The sequence below is a fragment of the Microcebus murinus genome, chromosome 5, assembly GCF_040939455.1.
Source record: "Microcebus murinus isolate Inina chromosome 5, M.murinus_Inina_mat1.0, whole genome shotgun sequence".
Taxonomy (NCBI): Eukaryota; Metazoa; Chordata; class Mammalia; order Primates; family Cheirogaleidae; genus Microcebus; species Microcebus murinus.
The window spans coordinates 2,458,169-2,481,825 of record NC_134108.1 but is presented as its reverse complement, the minus strand read 5'-3'; the positions used below and the strand labels follow the sequence as shown (position 1 = coordinate 2,481,825).

General features: G+C 53.8%; 1 protein-coding gene across 3 annotated transcripts in view; it reads right to left on the bottom strand.

Moving 5' to 3' along the window:
* Positions 1 to 15,987: 15,987 nt before the first annotated feature.
* RPS6KA2 (ribosomal protein S6 kinase A2) overlaps positions 15,988 to 23,657 on the bottom strand; it is a 326,066-nt gene continuing 318,396 nt past the window's right edge. For all 3 annotated transcript variants that reach the window (XM_012776807.3, XM_012776809.3, XM_012776805.3), the window contains 4 exons: positions 23,131 to 23,207; positions 21,175 to 21,292; positions 18,413 to 18,550; positions 15,988 to 17,567 (listed from right to left, as the gene is read on the bottom strand). In XM_012776807.3, the coding sequence (XP_012632261.2) occupies positions 17,442 to 17,567; positions 18,413 to 18,550; positions 21,175 to 21,292; positions 23,131 to 23,207 (459 nt within the window). In that variant the 3' untranslated portion in view covers positions 15,988 to 17,441. The remainder of the gene's footprint in view (positions 17,568 to 18,412; positions 18,551 to 21,174; positions 21,293 to 23,130; positions 23,208 to 23,657) is intronic.

Below are 23,657 nucleotides of genomic sequence, written 5' to 3'. Positions count from 1 at the left end.
AGTAACTTGCTAGCAAATAAATGGTAAAGGGAGAGAGGAAGAGGAAACACAGCTGTTTTGCAATCTCCATTGCAGGGAGCGGTTCTGGCGGCAGTCATCGATAGATGCTAGCATCTGCCCAAGGGCCAGAGGGAGCCGGATGGTCACAGACGCCAGACTTCCACCCACCGCTGGCAGCTGCTGGTCACAGGGGGAAAGTGATTAACACACTTTCTGTGCTCAGCTTTTCCCAACCCCGCGTCCTCAGGAGTCCAGCAGATGAGTGGGGTGACTAGGGAGGTGGCGAGGGGGGTTTTCTTGGTCACATCTATTTAGGAAACATATTTGGATCATGCCATTAATTAATTAATTAATTTCTGCAGTTCTTTTGAGAGACTTTATGTCACCAAACACTCTCGGCACTAGAATGCGAGGCCGAATCAGAAGAACGGGGACAAGTGGTTTGAGGAGGAAGGAAAGAGACATTTTATTACTTTGCCGACAAAGGAGGAAAACTGGTAGACCTTCTCCTCTCAAAACCCGAACATTCACAGAAATACGGAGCTTTGGAAGGATGGGTTCTCAGCTTCAGGCAATTACTGTTTAACTACAGTTGATGATTTCTGATCTCCCATCTCTGCTGTACACAATCTCTGTGACCTCCCTTTACCAGGTCAGGGCTGGGCCAACTCCTGTTGTACAAATAACAAGGGACTCACCCTGCCCCTCCCAACCACCAACCACTGCCTGAGGCCTTTAGATCTCAAAAAGCAGTGGAGGATTTTTTTTTTTTTTTTTTTTTTTTTGAGACAGTGTCTGGCTCTGTTGCCTGGGCTAGAGTGCCCTGGCGTCAGCCTAGCTCACAGCAACCTCAAACTCCTGGGCTCAAGCGATCCTCCTGCCTCAGCCTCCCGAGTAGCTGGGACTACAGGCATGTGCCACCATGCTCGGCTAATTTTTTTATATGTTTTTAGCTGTTTAAGTAATTTCTTTCTATTTTTAGTAGAAATGGGGTCTCACTCTTGCTCAGGCTGGTCTTGAACTCCCGAGCTCACATAATCCGCAAGCCTCGGCCTCCCAGAGTGCTAGGATTATAGGCGTGAGCCACCACACCCGGCCATGAAGGATGTTTTAAAGAGACAGAAAATATTTTTGCCATTTTTTCCAGGCCTTTCCCTCCATTACATTTACGAAGCTTTTGTGAATTGTGATAGCACGAGAGAAGCTCACACCATGTGGCATTTCCCAAACTCCCTTGACCGCAGAGCCTGTTTGGGAAAGAGCATTTTGTGAGACTGACAATGCAGGGGTTGTGGTGACAGAAGAGCTCAGACCCACACAGCGGAACGAACCCAACCCTTTTTAGCTGCCTGCATTTTGCAAGTAACCCAAACTACCCACCTCAGTTTTTTAATCTATAAAATGGAAGCAATAAATATCACATCATATAAGTTGCTGAGTTTTATGAGAATTAAAAGGAATAGTAGCCATAAGAAGCCTGATACTTCCAGCAATGTACTTGACAAATGTGAATTTCTCCTTTCCCCTTTATTCTACAGTATGGCAGCTTGAATGCGTGCACCCACCTGCTACCCTCTTTCTTTTGCTACCAAGCAGACAGCTGCTTGGGGTTTTATTTCTGTTTTGCTTTGTTGTATTTTGTTTTTTTAAATCTGGGAGAAGTTCTAAATGTCCCGCTATTTCATCCTGAAAGCATTGTCTCTTCTCTGCCAGGGCGAAGGGCTGAGAGAGGTCATCCCTGTTGGTTCCAGCCTTGGGGAGGGTCAGGGGTGTCACCAGCTCTCTCCAGGCCCATGTATCTACTTCTCTTGCACAGTCCTTTGGTTCTATGTGCGGTGAAAACTGGATTTGGGGAAAACTAGACCAATGGAAACCAAACGTTGAATCAACTGATGAATAGATAAAATACATAATAACCATACAATGGGATATCATTCGGCAATAAAAAGAAGTGAAGTATGGATACATGCTAACTGTGAACTAAAATAAAAGTTTAAGGCTCACCCCCACCAGCTGACTAAATGAACCCCCTTGAGGCCAAAAGAATATACTAAAACTAAATTGTTAGCCAAAAGGAGGAGGGAGATCAGATATGCCTCATCATACCCCTCTCCCTTCTTGGGCACTTTGTTGCCCAGGCTAGAGTGAGTGCCCTGGCATCAGCCTGGCTCACAGCAACCTCAAACTCCTGGGCTCAAGCGATCCTGCTGCCTCAGCCTCCCGAGTAGCTGGGACTACAGGCATGCGCCACCATGCCCGGCTAATTTTTTATATATATATTAGTTGGCCAACTAATTTCTTTCTATTTATAGTAGAGACGGGGTCTCGCTCTTGCTCAGGTTGGTTTCGAACTCCTGAGCTCAACCGATCCGCCCGCCTCCTCGGCCTCACCAGAGAGCTAGGATTACAGGCAGTGAGCCACGCCAGCCAGGCCTTTTATAACCTATTAACAGGCCTAAGAGTACACAAGACAATCATGCAGGTCCTCAATTTACACAACAAAGCTATGTCAGGTGGCTGGTGGCTTATCTCTGATAACAGCTCCTAATGTTAAAACATTCCAAGCCTTTAGACAAAGCTTCACTCTTTAACCAATTACAAGCCAAAGAATCTTTAAACCCACCTGTAACCTGTAAGCTGCCCCCCCCTCGAGATGTACCACCTTTTTGGGCCAAGCCAATGCATGCCTCCCATGTATTGATTGATTGACTTTACCTGTAACCCCTGTCTCCCTGAAATGTATAAAACTAAACTGTAGTACAGCCACAGCAAGCCCACCTGCTCAAGGCTTCTTGGGAGTGGCTCCAGGTCATGGTCCTCAAATTTGGCTCAGAATAAACTTCTCTCAAATGTTTCAGAGTTTGGATTTTTCTATCCACACTACAACACGAATCTTGCAAACAGGGTGCTAAGTGACAGGAGCCAGACCAAAAAACCATATATTGCATGATCTACTTGCCAGACGTGTCCAGGGCAGGCAAGTCCACAGAGACGGGAAACAGACTGGTGGCTGCAGAGGCTGAGACATTTGGGGGAGCTAGGCAGCGACTGCTGATGGGAACCTGCTTTCTTTTGGGGTCATGAAAACGGTCTAACACTGATTTTCGTGATGGCTACACAACTTTGTGAATATGCTAAAAACCGTTCAATTGTACACTTAAAATGAGTGAATTGTATAGTATGCAAATCATATCCCAATAACGTTATTTTTAAAAACTTAACAATAAAAAATTTTTTAAAGAGCTACAGAGGCCGGGCGCGGTGGCTCATGCCTGTAATCCCAGCACTCTGGGAGCCTGAGGCGGACGAATTGCTCGAGGTCAGGAGTTCAAAACCAGCCTCAGCAAGACCTACCCCCCCCCCATCTCTACTATAAATAGAAATTAATTGACCAACTAAAAATATATAGAGAAAAAATTAGCCGGGCATGGTGGCACATGCTTGTAGTCCCAGCTACTCGGGAGGCTGAGGCAGAAGGATCGTTTGAGCCCAGGAGATTGAGGTTGATGTGAGCTAGGCTGACGCCACGGCACTCACTCTAGCCTGGGCAATAAAGTGAGATGTTGTTTCAAAAAAAAAAAAAAGAAAGAAAGAAAAAAAGAGCCACAGAGAGCAAACAAAACAACAATCCTAAAACTCCTTTGTCATAATCAGTACACTAATTCTTTTGGTAATTAAAGGGAAAAGAGCATTTATGAGTGTGAACTATGTCAGATAGCCGTAGCGGTGAAGGAAAACTCTTCTTTTCAGGACAATTCCAGCTAATAAATGTGAATGAGAGTAGAATGCCAGTTTGCAATCCTAAGTGAAGTTACTGATTCAGACAAAAGTTGTCAAGGGACGCCAAAAACATTTAGCAAACCAACAGGCACAGGGCAGCAGAAATCCCAGGGTTTATTTGCTGGTCCTAAAGGGGCAAATGGGAATTCAAAGGAGGGCTGTAGCTGAACCAATTTAGCGTCACCATGGGAAGGATCCAGACTCTAGGTGCCCCCACCCCTGCAGTCCAATTTAACGCTTAACTCTATCCTCCAGTTTACAGAAATAAAAGAGAAATTAGAGAAGTGAGTTAAAGCAAACTGTGAGAAAGCAATCAAACACGTCCAGTAGGTGGAACATTTGACAGGACAGCTGAAGGACAGAGGCCCTGCCCCAGTGCCGTCTGCAGGGCAGGAAAGGTGCCGGGAGAAGCCCACAGCAAAAGACAGGTAACGAGAGAAAGGCCTGACAAATGCATACAATTAAGTCTCGCTGATACAGGAGCGTTCAGAAATGAAAAACCAAAGACCCAGGAAGAACCGGATCCTAGAGAAAGAACGTGTAGGAACGTGGACACGTAGGAACCTGGGGGGCGGTGGGGGGACCCCCCAAGGCCTTGTGTGCTCAGATTCTGCTCAGCTCCTCTGTGCAGCCTGTCTTCCTTCCTTCTGGGTGGGCTGGAGGCCTGTAGAATGAGGGTCTTCCAGGGAGACAGGAGCAGGGAGAGGGTGACCGTCTAGGTTCTGTGGCTTGCTCTGAGGGAGAGAGAGGCGCGGGAGACGGGAGGGCAGAGAGACTTTGTGTGCCAAGTGCTCCGTGTGCCAAGGTGCCAGATTTTGGGGTACCATTGTTCTGAGCCCCAGTGAGTCCAATAGAAATGTAATGGGAGCCACACCCAAATGTTAAGTTTTAGTAGCTACATTAAATTAAAAAAAAAAAAAGGAATGAAATTAATTTTAATAATACATTCTATTTAACCCAATATATCCAAAGCATTATTTCCACATGTAAACAATATAAGTTACTATTGAAATGTTTTCCCCTTTTCATACTTCATACTAAGTCTTCAAAATCCAGTGTGTATTTTATGCTTAACAATTTATCTCAACTCAGATCCTAAATTTGCTTTGGCAATACTTGATTCGTATGTGAATTTCATAAAATTTTCAGTTTTAAAAACCATATGCACATACCCAAGTTGTTCCAAATATACTGAAAAGTTTTTCAAAACTAAATTGAGGGCCGGGCGCGGTGGCTCACGCCTGTCATCCTAGCACTCTGGGAGGCCGAGGCGGGCGGATTGCTCAAGGTCAGGAGTTCAAAACCAGCCTGAGCAAGAGTGAGACCCCGTCTCTACCATAAATAGAAAGAAATTAATTGGCCAAGTAATATATATAGAAAAAATTAGCCGGGCATGGTGGCGCATGCCTGTAGTCCCAGCTACTCGGGAGGCTGAGGCAGGAGGATCGCTTGAGCCCAGGAGTTTGAGGTTGCTGTGAGCTAGGCTGACGCCACGGCGCTCACTCTAGCCTGGGAAAACAAAGCGAGACTCTGTCTCAAAAAAAAAACTAAATTGAGGGCTGGGCGCAGTGGCTTCCGCCTGTAATCCTAGCACTCTTGGAGGTTGAGGCGGGCGGATTGCTCAAGGTCAGGAGTTCGAAACCAGCCTGAGCAAGAGGGAGACCCTGTCTCTACTATAAATAGAAAGAAATTAATTGGCCAACTAATATATATAGAAAACCGGGCATGGTGGCACATGCCTGTATTCCCAGCTACTCGGGAGGCTGAGGCAGCAGGATTGCTTGAGCCCAGGAGTTTGAGGTTGCGGTGAGCTAGGCTGATGCCACGACACTCACTCTAGCCTGGGCAACAAAGCGGGACTCTGTCTCAAAAAACAGACAAAAAAACCGAAATTGAGTACCAAAAAAATAATTTTTCTTTAACATTTGCATTCATATTGACAAAATGGGTTCAAATTGTTTTAGAAGAACTGATTTATTTTGAAGCAAAAACATCAGTTTCACTCTTGTTTCAACTCAGTTGTATTAACATTGAATTCAAAAGTTATTGCATATATTGAAAAAAACCTCTTCAATGCTGGGGAGTAGTTTTTGCAGGTGGTCTACATAACTCTGTTCATGACAATTCAAACTTTCTGCCTATATATTCATATTAGAGAAACATCTGTAAAATCATTATTAGTGATTTGTATTCTAACATTTTCAATTGCCATTAAGTTCTCATATCTGTCTAGCTAGGTCACAAATAAGCTTTTTTTTTTTTTTTTTCAAATAAGCTTTTAAATGAAGCTTTTAAGCTTCAGGGATAGCTTTTCTGAATGCCCTGTGATATTGTTGAGAACACAAATCACTGCCATTTGTTGCCTTATGATAATTGAATCTTTGCCAAATATCCAGTTTATTTCAAGAAATTCTTGGAGTTAAAATAGAATAAACCTTTGTTGAACTCTTGCACAACTCAGCCAGCAAGCAGAGAGGGCAGGCATTGTTCCACGGTTTTCCACAGTCCCGTAAACTGAGGAAGACTCCTGGCATTTGCACACGTTTGCGGAACTATTTAAAAAACCGTCCCCGACGCTCTCCACAGTGTCTGCTTTAGAAAACAGACCGCAGATATTCAAGCACGTATCTTGTAATGGAATGTAGCAATCAGGGCAACGTCTATGTCTTGTTTCAAAATTCTAATAAATCTGATTTTCGGCTGACAGAGCCAGATCACCCTTCGTTGTGATAGAGAATAGTTTTTTCACCACTCGATGACATTCTAAAAGACTCAAAAATACTCATGCCACAGGCTCAATCTTTTAGGCCAAGAATTGGCGACGTTTCTGCTTAGGGAAGTCGGCCGTGGGCCTGGGGTGTGGCTGTCACCTGTGGCTCAGCCCAGCCGGTCTCCATTCATGTCATGTCTTCTTGCAAACTGGAGTTGCCCAGGTGCAGTTTAGATCAGCTTACTAGTATTAATTTTTTTTTTATTTAATGATGTTTCAGGCTGTGAAAAGCTCTCTGTGCATGCTGAATATATATTGGCTTAGCACGTTTCTCATCAATGCGCGTTTTCTTTGTGGCACGTGCGGTCAGTTGCTAGTTTCCTAGAGCCGCCTTAGAGGTAGGTTCTGCCAGCCCTTGGTGACGGCAGTTGTGTCACCTTCCTCTTGCTCAGTTTCCCCTCAGTGATCGCTAGCGAGCTCGGCCATCGGGCCACACGGGCGCCTCTTCCTCAGCGAGCAGCCCACGGGCGAGAACGTTAGGCCTCCCTCCACAACCGCTTCCTGACTGCGCCGCGGGGAGTGAAGGGCCAGCCGCGCTCGGGCCACGGGAAGAGAACACGCGGTAAGCACCACAGTGTCACCGATTAGCCAGGAACATTGAAAATGTGGAATGGGGTCAGTCTACTTCTCCAGAAATCTCTCGCCTGTGACCGGGGTTAAAGTTTGACCGGGCTGTTTACTTGCCCCCAGGGGACTTCCACGTGGAGGCTGGCTGGCCGGCAGCTCCCTGGAAGCCAGTGTCTGGCACGTGCTGTTCCCCCGGGCCGCACTCTCTCAGAGCAATGGGCTCACAGAAGCCACGCGGGGCAGGTAGCCTTCGGTGCCCCCAGCCCATCCCCTTGAGGGACACACTGGCTACAGCAGCAATAAAGTGGCTTTCGAGGCTCCTGCAGTGGGGGTGGGCGGGGGAGCAAGCCGCCGGGCGCCCACTCCTTCCCACCTGGGACCGGCGGGTGTCCCATAGTGCGCAGTTGTCTGCGTCATTCACCGCCAGTGCGTGTGTGGACGTCACGTTTTCCGGTGGCTTTGGGGGCAGGGAGGCGGGAGCAGGAGGAAGGGGAGGTTTTGTCTAAGGTATCACCCCGGCTCTGATGTGACCCGGCTCTGATGTGGCCGGGGGCTTGCTCCCTCACCCGCGTCCCTGGCCCGCTCTTTCATCCCCCTGCGGGCGCCTGCCAGGGGCTGGCGTGTGCCCAGGGTCAGGTTACACAAACAGATAGGGTTTCTGCTGTGCTCACGTCCCAACCGGAGAAACAGGTTAGAAGAGAGCGAGGGAGAGAAGAAATTAATCGTGGCCATGGGGCAGGCGGGGGGGGGGGGGGGGGGGGCCCTGGGGAGAGCTGGGGCAGGAGCAGGAGCCCCCCAGGCCTGGGGAGGAGGTTCCAGGCGGAGCAGCCAGAGAGCAGAGCAGGGGCCGCGTCTCGTCTCCCAGCTTGGAGCAGCTCTGTCCCCTGCAAGGAGGATGAAGCTGGAAGCGTCCATGTGCGTCGGGAGTCCAGGCCCAGCTCCAGGACGGGAGCCCCAGGGGCAGCCCCTGAGATTCCGGAAAGAGTCATGGCCCTGTCAGCAAATAACTGGTTCTTTTTGAGAAAGAGCTTCTGGATGTCTGCTGGGCCCTGGTAGACCCTGCAGGCCTGGCGGTATCTGACTCAGCAGTCAGGAAGCTAGTGTGCCCTGCAGGGCCCCTCAGGAAGCAGCAGTGGACCTATGGGATGGGGTGGGGCAGCCCCCAGCACAGGTGTGCTGCGTGAGCAGGTGCTCAGCCCCCCAAGGAATCTGCCCAATGCACTGTCCCTGTGGGCTGGGGGAGAAGGGGTCCTCTCTGAGCAGATGAGCAACAGGGAGGACTCGAGCCTGGTCAGTAAACAGTTCTGCACCCTGTGCAGACACCAATTTGCTGACCCGCACGCTGCTTCTACCCCAGTGACACCTGCGGGTTGATCCACTGCACCTTGCCCACACCACAACCACACAGTATTGTGTCCGGCTGAGGAGCTCAGAGCAAGGAGTGTTATGTGCTGAGTGTTCGTGTCCCCCAGAATTCTGACGTTGAAGCCCTCACCCCCTCATGCAGTTGTCTCTGGAGGTGGAGCCTCTGGGAAGTGATTCGGGTTAGATGAGGTCAACAGCCCCTTTTTAATTGAGTTTTTCCTATAGACCTGTTACATAAATACTTCGTCTCCTAAAGAAGTAGTTAGTGACTTGTCTCCTCCAAAGGGGGCATTTCACTTAAAAATTCCTCCTTCTAGCCGGTGTTCATATACTGGGTTAATAGAAAACCAGCCACATGCAAATAAACTTGACTTTTCACCCGTGCAGGTGTTTGGGGTGTGAATTGATGATTCTCATCAACTTTCCCCAAGTTCCTGGGGAGCACAGCCCCCCCCCCCCGGGTTCTGTTGAGAACGCCAGGCTGGACAGGAGCCGCGGCCGGGCCCTGGCTGACCCGCGGCCCAGCGGGGCTCCGTGCGGTGGGACGCCCTGTTCCAAGGTCACCAGAGCGGGCACACATTCCTTCACCCCCCCCACCCCCCGCAAGGCGGCCAGGGACTGAGCGGCTTCCCAGGAAGCTGATTCCTGCCCTCTACCGGCAGCGTGTGGCAGTCGCAAACAGGCAGGACGTCCCCGGTGCTGGAGCGAACTTCTGGGAAGGAAAAGAGATGAATGAGCGTATGCGATCCACCTGCCTGGTTCGGCAAGGCCACCTCACCCACCTGAAGACACTGACGCCCCAGGTAGAATTCTGATGGGCACGTGCGCAGTGGAAGCTGAACGTGGAATCGTAGATCCCAGCTCAGTGCCTACGGCGTCACTCAGTTACGGATGGTGACTTGTGCCGGGCACGGCGCTGGCTCGGCCTGGGCTCCAGCTCCCAGGGGAGCGCCAAGGGTGAGGCGGGACAGGTGCACACAGAACAATTGCACTGCAAAGTCCTTCTTGCTGCGGGCAGGCTGTGTAAGGGACGGCGCGGTGAGGGGAGATTTCATGGAGGTAACACTGACTGAGTGGAAAGGCAAAGGGTCAGGCAGGACGGGTCAGGTTGCCCGGGCTAGCTCAGACTCCTGGGCTCAGGCAATCCTGCTGCCTCAGCCTCCCGAGTAGCTGGGACTACAGGCATGCACCACCATGCCCAGCTAATTTTTTCTCTATATATTAGTTGGCCAATTAATTCCTTTCTATTTATAGTAGAGACGGGGGTCTCACTCTTGCTCAGGCTGGTTTCAAACTCCTGACCTCAAGCAATCCTCCTGCCTCGGCCTCCCAGAGTGTTAAGATTACAGGTGTGAGCCACCGCGCCCGGCCTAAAAGGTGTTTTAAATTTATGTGAAGAGCCTAATTCTGATCTTAATTTCCTTTTTTTTTTTTTTTTTTTAACAAAAATATGTTCTTCAGATATAATACTTACCTTTTAAACTATTATTTGGGACTAAAAAAAAATGAAGCCTGATTGCTCTGGTTTCTAAGTTCATGGTGTTTTGTGCTTTTTTTTCTGAGACAGAGTTTTGCTCTGTGGCTGAGGCTACAGTGCCATGGCGTCATCACAGCTCACAGCAACTTCAGACTCTTGGGCTCAAATGATCCTCCTGCCTCAGCCTCCCAGGTAGCTGGGACTACAGGTGTGCACCCCCACGCCTGGCTAATTTTTCCTATTTATGGGGTCTTGCTTTTGCTCTGGCTGGTGTCCAACTTCTGACCTCAAGCGATTGTCCTGCCTCAGCCTCCCAGGGTGCTAGGGTGACAGGCATGAGCCACCGAGCTGGGCCCATGGTTTTAAATATTAATAATAAAGAAACGGAATTTGGAAGCCTGCAAGTTTTGCTCTGTCTCCATATAACTGAAGTTTCCAGTTCCACAGTCTATCCTGCATCCCAAAGCAGAACTCCAGGACAGCTAAGATCGGGAGAAAAGTATGTGGATAAAATTACACGAAAACAGGTAAATAGACTGAACTCATTTGCCAACAATGTTGGTGTTTCCAGGATGAAATCACAGCTGTACGTTAGAAAATTTGGCTTTTCCTGCCTAAGCTCAGGTGTGATGAAAACAACATATTGAAGACTTGTTTCTATGCCAGGTCCTTATCTGATGTTTTTCCTCCCAGTAAAGCGGCACACATATCCAAATCGGACAGACATCACATGTGGACACTTTTGATTTTGGATCCTGAATGACAGCTACTGATGGAGAATGAATTAAATACAACTATAAAGGTCACGGGCTGTTGAGAGGCAGGCAATGCCTGTCGCTAGGAGGAACCAGTGGATTTTAAGAACTGGTGTAAGTTTTGTTCCTCACCGTCCCAGTATAACGGCAGCCCTGCCCACTCTGCTCTGTCTTCTCAGGCCCCCTCAGGAATGCTGTCTGTCCCACTCACTTGTTCATGTTCTCTCTCCCACCCTGCTGTGGTTTGGATGCAGTTTGTCACTGATAAAGCACCTGGTGAAGGACAGGCGGCCAGGGCAAGACGGGACGAAGGGCCCTGCGCAGGCCTGGACATGGGGACACAGTGGCTGCCTTGCAGAAGGCCCTTGGCACCCCGCTGTCCCTCTCCAGGGCCACCTGACCATCCTTGAAGAGCCTGGGAAGCCCCATTCGAAGGACCCTGGGGTGTCCAGACTTTCCATGTTGGATTTTAGCCTTCTGGGAGTGGCTTTCTTACCTGGAATCATTGGCTGACGTCCACAGGTGAGTGGGCACTAGAACATCCTTGCATTTTCTGCAATGCAGCGTATTCTGCAAGGCAATGCGGTGTTATCTGCAAGCTGGTAGGGCAAGGTAGAACCTGGTGCAGACTCAGCAGGCTGCCTGCTGTCACCCTGCAGGGCGTGGGCGCCATCCTCTGTCCCTGCCGCTCTCCTTGCCCCGCCCTCATGGGGACGAGGGCACCTTCCTTTACTCCAGGTGACAGATCTCACCCTGGACACATGGCAAGCGCTCAGTGAAGCTGTCACCTGAGAAAAGCCGATGGCACACCCTCCTGCGCCTTCCGGGAGTTCCACCGAGTTGCACTGCCCTAGCAGTCCACCTTCAAGCCTGTCTCCTTCCTCTCAGCCGCATACTTCCCGATTTTTTTTTTATTTATTTTTTTGAGACAGAGTCTCGCTCTATTGTCCAGGCTAGAGTGAGTGCCGTGGCGTCAGCCTAGCTCACAGCAACCTCCAACTCCTGGGCTCAAGTGATCCTCCTGCCTCAGCCTCCCAAGTAGCTGGGACTACAGGCATGCGCCACCATGCCTGGCTAATTTTTTCTATATATATCAGTTGGCCAATTAATTTCTTTCTATTTATGGTAGAGACGGGGTCTCGCTCTTGCTCAGGCTGGTTTCGAACTCTTGACCTCGAGCAATCCACCTGCCTCAGACTCCCAGAGTGCTAGGATGACAGGTGTGAGCCACCACGCCCATAATTCCCGATTGTAAGCCCAGCCCTGCCAGCAGCACGCGCCCGGGTCCTGTGGGCTCACGGGGTGCCCGCCCCTGACTCCAGGTCACTCCAGCCCTGACGCTTTAGGGCGCACCTTTGCAAATGAGATTTATTCATTTCACCTGAAAGGTGGTGGGCCAGGAAAAAATGTCGAGGATTGCCGAGCCCTGCAGTTGGGTGGTGCAGGGACCGTCCTGGGTACCCCTGGGGGACACGTTTGGAACCAGGAGGCTCCCGGCTCCTTCGTAAGCCTTTGCTCGTTTCCAGCGAATACGGGGTTGGTGCTACACAGGACAAGCACCGAGCTGGACTTTGAGGAAGAAAAATATACATAATATTCAGAATGAGATGTGTGTGTGTGCAGAAGACCATCTCAAGTCCTATGAAAGACTGACGTTATGTGCTTAGACGCATCTGCGATTGAGAGTGACGCTGCATGTCTCCACGAGACGCAGCAGCTGCCCGCGTCTGGGCCCCGCGGCCCTCCCAGGCCTGCCGGTGGGTTCTTGGGTGACGGATGGTTGAGTGTTGGGGGACAAGTCACCACCCGAGCCCCTTATTGCTGGGGGGCAAATCTCCGTGGGCCCCCTGCGTTCCTGCGCAGAGCCAGGGCTGCTGGCTTCTGGCCTGTCTTTCCAGGGACACGTGCACAGTGGACAGCCTGGGAGACAGAGGCAGTGGCCGTCCTTGGGGCAAAGGGCAGGCGTGCTTCCCGTCCGGCGTGACGAAGACAACGTCTCCTTCCAGGGCAAATGGCGAGTGGGTTTGCTGGCAGCCCTGTATCAACGATTGGGGTGCCCTAAGTCGGGGTCCCCACCTGTGATGAAAACACCACCTGGGCCATTCCCGCCCCCGCCCCCCCTCCTCCCGTGAGACCTGGGACGTACAGGCCGGCAGGTGTGGCAGCTCTGGGCTCCACTGCATGTAATGTGGTGGGGACGACATCCCCCTGCCCCCAATGCCAGTGTCCTGATCCCTGAAACCTGTGACTGTGTCGGGTTACATGGGGGGGATGGAGGTGCCAGTCAGCTGACCTCAACACAGGGACAGGGTCCCGACCGTCCCGGTGGGCCAGCGCCATCCCGGGGCTGAAAGTGGAAGAGGGAGGCAGAGCGGGGCTCAGAGCGCGGTAACGCGAGCTTGGCCTGATCGTGCTCCGCTGGGAGGAGGGGGAAGGGCCCCGGGTGCGGAGCCCAGGTGGCCGCTAGACCCTGAACAGGCAGGAAAACGGATCCTCCCCTGGAGCCTCCAGAAGCAGCCGGCCCTGGTGACACCTCGATTCCAGTTCGGGGAGCCCTGTCCTGGACTTCCGAACGGCAGGGCAGCACGTCATGTTGCTTCCCGCCACAGGCGTGCGGGATGTGCCGCGGCAGCAATAGCGGGTAACAGGGAGAGGGCGCAGGAGCTGCTCTTAGCAGGAGGCAGAACTTCTCGTGCGTTTGTCGTCTGCCCTGGAATTCACTCCCTGGTAGTTCCAGTGCTCCCACCGCAGAGTGTCCCCGAGTCCAGGAAGCGCCCTTCACTCTGCCGGGAGCCGCCCAGACGACGCGGCATGGCACCATGGGAGCACAGACGTGTGTGTGCGGGCGTGTCTGTGTGTGTATTTGGTGTGTGGGGGACGTGTGTGTCCGTGTTGCTGCTGAGGCGTGCGGGTTAGGAATTTACCAAAGGGGAGGAGCAAATCAGTTGGACGGCCAGACACCAACAGTGTGGTCTGTTTTATTTCTGTGTTACGGAAGCCCAGGCAGGTGGAGGGCAGGTGGCAAGCGCAGGAAATGCAGCCAGGGCTGTCCCGGCAGCGCACCTGCCAGTCACCTGCTCTGCTGCACGACACGGCTGTCCCGAGTCTCCTGCCTGCACCCCCACTCCCTCATGGGAGTGCACACACACACATGCATGCCAGACACACGCACATGGACAATATGCATGTCCACACATACATGTCCAAACTCATGCACAGATATGTGCACATATGTTCAAATGTGCACACACGTGTGCTCCCCCACACAATGTACACACACACACACGCACGTACACACACGACTGAACTCATACTTCTACAATGTGGACATGAACACTTATGCAAGGTACACACACGTGCACGCATACCTCCACACACATGCACATACATGGACACACACACTTGTGAACATACACACGTGCACACATCTGCCCACACATGCACACACATGCTCTCGGTCGGGAGCAGCGTCTGGCTGCGACCAGGAGTCGGGAGCGGCAGGGGCGCGGGCGCCGCCCCCAGACCCTCACTGGCAACAGCACAGCAAATCCAAAGGCCACTGTTATGCTAGAAAAACATTGCACTTCATAAAACCATGTTTATTCAAAAAAATCTATTCGGAAAGTCTGGAAAGCGTAATAAATATCTGTACAGTGGCCGCCCATCTCAAACAGGAAATACAAAGCGCGAGCACAAAACCGACCTGTAAACGTAACTGCTGAGCTTGTAAACAAAGTGCTGAGTCGGAGGAGCCGGCCGAGAAGCGTGCTGGCCCGGCGGGCGGGCGGGCGGGCGCGAGACCCTGCTCCCGGGCGCTGCCGCCCGGCCGGGCCGCCCGCCCTTCCTCACCGCTCAGGACCCTGCCGCGCCCTCGGTTCTAGAGCTCGCCGGACTCCTGGCAAGGCGAGGGGCCACAAACCGCGTCAGAAGACACGCAGCGCAAATCAAACTCTATCGCGTGCTCGAGAGCCAGCGAAGCGCGAGGCGAAGATCCCACGTGCGGCTTCAGCGGGAACACCATTTAGTCGACAATACTGACTGACATTAAGTGCTGTCGCCACTCAAAAGTGGAGTGGTCTTCCAAACGCCAACACACACACACACACAGTTAGTTTAAAATCACGGACAAGTCTGACTTAAGGGTGCAAGTGAGAGCCTCACCTCTTGCCCACATGCCACTTTGGGGGTGGAACCGGCAAAGCCCCTGCTTATGGGGTGAAGCGGGTGCTTCTCCCACGTGGGGAGGGAGGACCTGTGGGTGGTGCCCCGAAGGGAGGGAGCACTCAGCGGGGGTGTGGAGGGGGGCTGGGCATCCTGAGATCTCTGCTCCTATGCTCCCGCACACGCTGCGGTTTTATCATCTGGGGGTGGTGGGGATTATCCGAGTGAGCAGGCAAAGCTATTCGACCTTCTGGAAGTCCATGTCACCCGTGCAAATCACACGGAGCCTGGCACTAGGCGTGGGGTGCCCGTGCCGGGTAAGTGCAAACTGCAATAACACCTCCGTCTGCGCGCCCGCCGCCGTGTGCATGGCGCACGCCTTCACATTCGGGGGTTTGGGGGACTTTGCTTAAAATACGACACCCTATCTTTAGGCGGACTCTCTTCGAAGGGTTTCAAGTATCACGTTGTTCTGGATAAGGGGGCAAAGGAGAGGTATGTTACCCCCCCCCAGGCAGACGACGTGGAGTGGGCGGAATGACAGTGGTGTGGCAGAGCCCTGGGTCCCTTTGGCACTCTCAGTTCAGAAGTAAGGCCACGTGACGTGGGCGGGGACTGCTGAGGAAGAGGAGGGGCTGCAGCCGTGGGGGGAACAACCACTTCCCAGCAGCTTTTACTCCCCCTCCTCAGCTCTCTCCCTCCTCGGATCTCAGGACTTTAAGCCCAAAAACACGCGATCAAGGCCGGGCCACAGGCTCTGGGCAGAGATGGACAAGTAGCAAGCGGAAATGACTCCTTCCTTTCTAGGAGGACAAAAATCTGTGACCCAAGGACTTAATCCACTTTTCCCTAAGTTTCGAATAAGAAGTGAAATAATTTGGACCTAAAAACCAAAACTGTCACGAGTGGAAGTCATTCTATCCTTGGAAAAGCATTTTCTACTGAGAAAACATGAGGAACGCCCAGTGGGCACGGTGGGAAAACAGGTACATAAAATCTGTCCCTCGACTTTTATGAGTCTCTGAGGTTCTCTAGGAAAATCCTCACGAAATAATTAAAGCTTCTGGAACAAGTTTGTGTTTTAAGGTTTGACCACGACCAGACCAAGCTAAGGAGCTGTTTTTCAGAATGCTGCACGTGTGTTTTTTGGAGCTGGGTGCTAGCGTGAGGGAGATGGAGGGAAGAGGAATAGCAGGACACCACCGTCTCCATGGAATCCTGGCTGTGGCCGACAGGTGCCGCCCGGACCGGCTTGCCCTTGCCGCAGAAGGGGCTGTTCCTGGAGCGGGCACAGGTGAGAGTCATCCTCCTGTCCCGCCCACCTGGTGGGTCCCCTGGCTTGGGGACCGGCTGGGGCATCCTCATCCCCCAATGGGAGGCTGAGGGACCCGCGAGTTCGCTCTTTGAGGGCGGGGCACCCTGCTGCACCTGCCACCCGGGCATGAGCTCCCACGACACAGGAAAGCACAGCAGGGCGGTCTGCGCCACGCCCGCTCCTGTGTGCACCGCACACCCAGGGAAACGTCAAACGCCACGCAAAGGTCCCTGTCAGAACAGAGCTACGCAACACAAACACGAAGCACAACACACGTCCACAAAGTGCATCGCCACCGCCCACAGCGCACCTGGGCCGTGCGCCTCCCGCCCTCTCAGGGCAGACGGAGAAGGGACTGACGGAGGACACGGAGCCCGACTTTTCCAACATCCACAGTTTCTCCACGGACCGGAAAACTGAAAGCGAACACAGCAAAACCACTGCTTTGGGTCAGCACGCACGCCCGGCGCAGGAGCCCGGGGAAGCTCTCGGGGAAGCTTCCGGTAGCTTCCAGACCGCCAGAGCCGGGGCCCAGCGGCCGGCGCCACCTCTCCAGGGGAGGACAGGCCCCCCCGGGGACACGGGCGCCTGGCTGCCCCCCGGGGGGCTCCTCTCCCGAGTCCCGTGGACTGTGGCACGAGGCAAACACGGCCATCCGATTCCAGGCCGGGCTCTTCCCTCGTCCGAGTCAGCAAGCAGGGGCGCGAGGAGGAGGAGGCGGCTCTTTGGATTACTGTGGGTGGGGCCGGGTGCCCCTCCCCAGCCCGAGGGAGGCCGCAGATGCCCGGAGCTTGCAGCCCGCCAGGGGCTCCGCGCCGCGGCCACGGCGCATCCCTGCCTGACGCCGTCCTTCCCGTGGTCTCAGCCACCGGGGCCGCGCCAGGAGGCCGGCCAGCGCTGGGCTTCGCAGCCGGAGTCCAGCTCTCCGCGGCACGCAAGCCGTGCTGTGCACACGCCCGAGCCAGCGTGCCGAGACGACACCGCAGGGCCTCCGGGGCGCCGGGAGGTGAGAGAAGCTCGGGGTTTGCGTGAGGATGGAGGAGGGGTGCGGGAGCGGGAGGCAGAGCCCGGCTCCGAGAAGCCCCCGGCTCAGGGTCCTCTCCGGGCCGGGAAGGAAAACACAGACGCGGGAAGCGCGCTCTGCCCACGCCGCTTGCGGCCCCCAGGGCTGAGGACGGGGCTGCGTCTGTCTGTGCGGTGTCTGAGGGCGGAGAGGGCGCCGCCTGGGGCCGCTGGCCAGGCGCCCGCCGGCTACAACCGGGTGGACGTCAGTCTCTTCATGCCCCTGCGCTGAGCCAGGCTGGACGACAGCACCGGCTCCAGCCGCGGGGCCTGGGGTGTCCTGTTCAGGGCGAAGTAGGTGGCGGCCATCGCACCCTGCGGACAGAGGGGAGGGGAGGGGTCACCGTGGTGACCATGGTGCCGCCGCTCCTAGTGGGGAGCAGGAGCCACGGGACCTCGCCGAGAGCCTCAGTTTCCCCTCGGGTGAAGTGGGTGAAACAGAGCTTCCTGCAGGATTACTGGAGCATCAGCTGCAAGGAGCTCGTGGTGGTGTCTGGCACGCGGTGGCCCAGGACAGGGCGATGTCATTCTTATTTCCGCATCCATCTACTATCCCACGCCAGCCTCACGCCGTGCTTGCGCCCCGGGGACCCCCAGGAAGAGGGCATGTGACCCTCCACGTGCTCACGGGGAGGCCAGGCGTGCTCTGGGGCCTGCCGGAGCGTGGGAACACACGCCAGGGGCCGCCGACCTCATTTGTCCCCTTGGAGTCGCCTGGACGGGGCTGGGCAAGCAGGTTCACCCTGGAGCAGATCTGGGACGGATCCCGACCCTCCCCGCCTGGCCTCGCCCAGCCCGCGTGGCAGGCACAGCCCACGCTGCTCCGAGTCCTGCCCGGTCGGCCGGGCTGCCCGAGAGGCCACCGTGGCGGCTCCCAGTGGAAGTCACCTTATAATGAGGACTTTCACACACCTCCGCCCGGAACTGGGGCTTGGGGACTTGGAGTGGAGCAGGCAGGACCCCTCCCGCCCCCACCTCCATGGAAGCCGTGCGTGCGCGCAACTGCATGTGTGTACGCACACATGTGCATGACGCAGGGAGACTGACTGTGGCTGGGCTTGGCCCCTCCTTCACAGGGGCATTTCCTAGACTGGCCGTGAGGCCCCGGCTCGCTCCGGCTTCCCACCCCCAGCCTCCGCTCCCTCTGTCCCCGCTGGTACCTTCACCAGGTGGATGTCGTGCCTGCTGAGCTGGTTTTGGGACAGGTACTCTCTGTTGACAATCCACGGGTGCTTGAGCACTTGCACTGCAGTCAGGCGCTGGTGAGGGTCCACGTGGAGCATCTTGGACACGACGTCCTGCCAGGGAAGGCCACAGAGGTAGGGAGGGCGCCCGGCGTGGGTCAGAGCGCCCCCCACTTACGGCAGCACCCACCCTTATCCTGAGAGTGAGTCTGTGCATTTCGGGGCCAAATGTTAACTTTCAGGTTTAGAGGCACGTGCACAGTTTATTCCTGTCACCAACTTAGCGTTCACCGAGGTTTTAGCTTTTGTAAAAGATTTTATGTCTAGGCTGGGTGTGGTGGCTCACGCCTGTAATCTTAGCAAGCTGGGAGGCCCGAGGCAGGAGGCTCACTCAAGGTCAGGAGTTCGAAACCAGCCTGAGAAAGAATAAGACCCCATCTCTACTAAAAACAGAAAGAAATTAGCTGGACAACTAAAAATATACAGGAAAAATTAGCCGGGCATGGTGGCGCATGCCTGTAGTCCCAGCTACTCGGGAGGCTGAGGCAGGAGGATCGCTTGAGGCCAGAAGTCTGAGGTTGCCGTGAGCTAGGCTGACGCCACGACACTCACTCTAGCCTGGGCAACAAAGTGAGACTCTGTCTCAAAAAAAAAAAAAAAAAAAATTACGTCTAAAGAAAAATTAAATGTGGAAATGAAAGACGATGTGTGTAAATTGATGAAATACTATTTTTGTCAATATGATATCCTTCCAGAGGGAGAATATGAGATAATTCTCCACAGGTAGAAACCAATTCATAGTGATGTATGTAGTTACATTTTTATCAGGATTATCCACAAATATTTTTTATAAATAGTCACCAACCACAGAAACCACAATCTGGAACCATCACATATGTCCATTGGGCTCATGCCTAGTAAAGGTAATTTTTCATTTGATTGTAAAGTAATAATAATAAAAATTTCTAAATTTGGTTTAAATCTAGAGTTCTACTTTACATGCACATGTTAATGGCACATATACACATATGCACAACACACGTTCCATTGCAATGTGAATTACATGTGCAAAGTGCTTCGTGCAATGTCCCGACACACTCGGTGCCTCTGTCCTGCTCCTCATGGCCATCCGTGATGCAAATGTGCAGGTGAGGATACTGAAGTTTATTGAGATTGATTGTACCAGGAAGACCAGAGACGAGGATCCACCCATCACCTCCATCACCATCACCTGCACCATCCTATCATCTCTGCCACCATCACTTCTGCCACTATCACCTCTCCCATCACCTCCGCCATCTCCTCTGCCACCATCACCTGCACCATCACCACTCCTACTATCACCTCTGCCATCACCTCTACCACCATCACCTGCACCATCACCTCTCCTACTATCACCTCCGCCATCATCTCCATCACTACCTCTGCCATCACCTGCACCATCACCTCTCCTACTATCACCTCCGCCATCACCTCCATCACCATCACCTGCACCATCCTATCATCTCTGCCACCATCACTTCTGCCACTATCACCTCTCCCATCAACTCCGCCATCTCCTCTGCCACCATCACCTGCACCATCACCTCTCCTACTATCACCTCCGCCATCACCTCCATCACTACCTCTGCCATCACCTCTGCCACCATCACCTCTCCTACTATCACCTCCGCCATCACCTCCACCACCATCACCTGCACCATCGCCTCTCCTACTATCACCTCTGCCATGACCTCCATCACCACCTCTGCCATCACCTCTGCCATCATCACCTCTCCTACTATCACCTCCGCCATCACCTCCATCACCACCTCTGCCATCACCTTTGTCACCATCACTTCCACCGTCACCTCCATCACCATCACTTCTGCCACCGTCACCTCTGCCATCACCTTCACCACCACCTTCTTCGCACCGCCACTGCATGAGGCCACATGGCAACGGCGACGGCAGAGTTGGAATTAGAGCCCAGACTCCTCCTCCCCAGCCCTTCCCCAGGATCTCGGGGAATGGCTGCTGTGCACGCCAGCGGCTGGACTGCGGCAGGAACACGCCTGCGAACACAGAGCCCCGCTGCATCAGCCTGCGAGCAGTCAGGGCAAGCACTGCGCACCGTCACTGCACGTGTGGTGGTTGGCTTTGCGTGCCAGCTGGGCTGGGCGGCAGCCCACTGAGCAAACACCAGCCTAGGTGTTTCTGTGAGTATTTTTTACACATGATTACCTTTAAGTCAGTCGACTGTGAGTAAAGCAGTTACCTCCGCAACGGGGGTGGGCCTCATCCCTTCAGTCGGAGGCCCTGATAGAAAAGGCCCGCACTGCCCTGGGGAAGAGGATTCCGCCCGCAGGCGGGCCCCGGGGACCCTCGCCTCTTCTCGGGGCTCCCGCTGCCTCCTGCCCTGCGGACCTCAGACCTTTCTGCCCCCTCAGTCACATGAACCGATTACTCGAAAATAAATCTCTGTCTCTCTCTAAGCGCACCTGCTCCACGCATGCCTTCCTGGCTCTGTTTCTCGGGAGAAGCCAGTCTTAGCCTGACACTAAGTCAGCAGAAAATGTGAAGGTGCTGTGAAAGAGCTTTGCAGATATTTCTTTTAAGCTGAGAGCCTTAAAATCCCGAGGATGAAATATCTCTTTCATTTATATAGAAGATACATAATAATCTAGCTTCCTCACAAGTAGCATGGCTATCGTAGAATCTCCGTACTCCAGGAGTGAAAATACGGGACGCACACTCACTTTCGCCGCGTCGGATATGGAGTCCCAGTTGCCCCCGGCGAGGGCGTACTTCCCGCTGCCGATCCGGGCCAGGATCTCCTCGGGGGTGTCATCCGGGCCGTTTGCAAAAGGGGTGAATCTGTGCGGTGAGATAATTGGTGGCAGTGAGCTTCCATTTTACAATATAAAATAAAGTTTACAACTCAATATCACCACTGTGTTGTTAAAAAGAAAACCTATTTGCTTTTCCTTGCTGTTTATTTCCTAAGGCTATGACTATTTTCCTCCCTCGGTCAATGAGGCAAGTGAAGAGTTCCCTGTGGGCCCCAGGGTTTGGCCCTCCTAGCCCCTTTCTGGCCGCACAGGTGACGGGGCGGTCCAGCGGTTTGCCTGGTGATGCGGTTTCCATGGTGACGGTGTGGCGCCATGGACCAGAGCTTGACACTTGAAGTCTGAGAGACCCGTGGTTGATCTATTACCCACTCCGGGTTCTTCGACACATTAACTTTTTGAGCCTCCGTTGCAAACGCAAAGTGAAGGCGAGAGCTCGCATAAAACGCCAGGCCCGGCACCGGCCGTATCTAAGCGCCTGATCCGCGTCCCTCTCCCACCCGAGGGCGTGTCAGCCTCTGCTCTCCCGAGGAGGAGGCGTGCGGGCTGTAACAGCACTGCCTTTAGAGGCGGAGTCTGTGATCCTGGCGCTACGCAAAGGCAAAGTGAGTGTCAGGACAATCAAGGAACAGCCTAACAGCGTGGAATCCAGAGGACTCCACTGCCGTCCGCGGAGCACAGCGCCGCGTTCCCGAGCCAGGCCCCTTCGCTGGGGACACCTCCCGCCTGCGGATCACCAGACACCCGCGGAGCCGCCATTCCGCTCGCTCTCCGGGCGGCATTTTGCCCGTGTGCTGCAGCAAGCAGGATGGGGTGGTCTCGGGTCTGATTTTTTTTTTTTTTATTATTTTGTCAACGTTTAAATATTTCTTTTTTTTTTTGAGCCAGAGTCTCACTCTGTTGCCCAGGCTAGAGTGAGTGCCGTGGCGTCAGCCTCGCTCACAGCAACCTCAAACTCCTGGGTTCAAGCAATCCTCCTGCCTCAGCCTCCCAAGTAGCTGGGACTACAGGCATGCGCCACCATGCCCGGCTCATTTTTTCTACATATTTTTAGTTGGCCAATTAATTTCTTTCTATTTATAGTAGAGATGGGGTCTCGCTCTTGCTCAGGCTGGTTTCGAACTCCTGACCTCGAGCGATCCGCCTGCCTCGGCCTCCCAGAGCGCTAGCATGACAGGCGTGAGCCACCGCGCTCGGCTCATTTAATTATTTCGTAAACTTAAAAATGTTAGGAACTAGTGACTCTCACAGGATCCTAGACCTCCCTGGCTGGAGGAGCCACGGAGTGTCCTCTGCCCACACAGAGGTGAGAGAAGAGAGGCCGATTCCCGCTGGGGGTTCAGCCCAGGACTCTGGGCCGGGGCAGGGAGGCGCTCACGTGGGAACGAGGCGTGCAGGCAGCAGGCCCAGGCCTTTCTGCACTACGTGTCTCCTCTGCAGGACCCGGCTCATGCACGGGCAGTGGCCACCAAAGCCAGGTGCAGGGCCGGGACTGGCAGTCAATCGCAGGTGCCATGTGACCCTGAGGCGGCTGTGCATGCTGCTTGGCACAGGAGGATGCTCAGAAGGCACAGCTGTGAGCACCTTTTGAGAGGGCGGCATGGCTGAGCAGAGAAGGAGGACAGGCAAGCACAAGGCTCGGGTGTTTATGAGCTGAGTTTAGAGAAAACACATGGCTAGGTGTCTTATCCTTGCTCCTTAGTTGTCCCGGGCTACGGCAGTCTGACAGCCTCCACCGGGAGCCCGAGAGTGCCGGCAGGTGCACGTGCTTGCCCACAGGTGAGCACCCGGGCGGGCCCCACTCTGGCCTCGAGAGGGACCAGCCATCCAGGCTCCTGCCCGGTGCACGCGTGCCGCCATCCTTACCCCGCCAGCATGGTGTACAGCAGGATCCCCAGGCTCCAGATATCGCACGCCGCGTCGTACCCCTGGCGCTTCAGGACCTAGACGGGGACGAGAGACCACAGGTGAGCGCTTCGCTAAGGAAACCGAGGTTTTCAGCATGGGTCTCCGACGCACCCTGAGCTGGGCGGGGAGGGGCCCGGCAGGAGGATGGCGCAGTGTCTGCAGTGAGACCGGCCGTCGTGGGAATGCAGGGCGGACCCCACCGTCCAGCACTCGGACCCCGAGCCCCTCGCGGGTGGCCGCACAGCGAGCCACAGCTCTTGCCGGACGCACGGCCGAGCGACAAGGAGGCACTTAATTTCCAAGGCATAGGAATTTTTTTTTTCCTTTTGTTCTATTCAGATCTTAAGGCTAAAAAAAAAAAAAAAATAGAAAAGAAAAAAGAAAACAAATAATAAAAAAAATGAAAAAACAAAAAAAAGGAATTTTTTTATCGCGGTGAAATATGCATAACGTAAAAATTTCCCACCTCAACCCTGTGTAAGCGC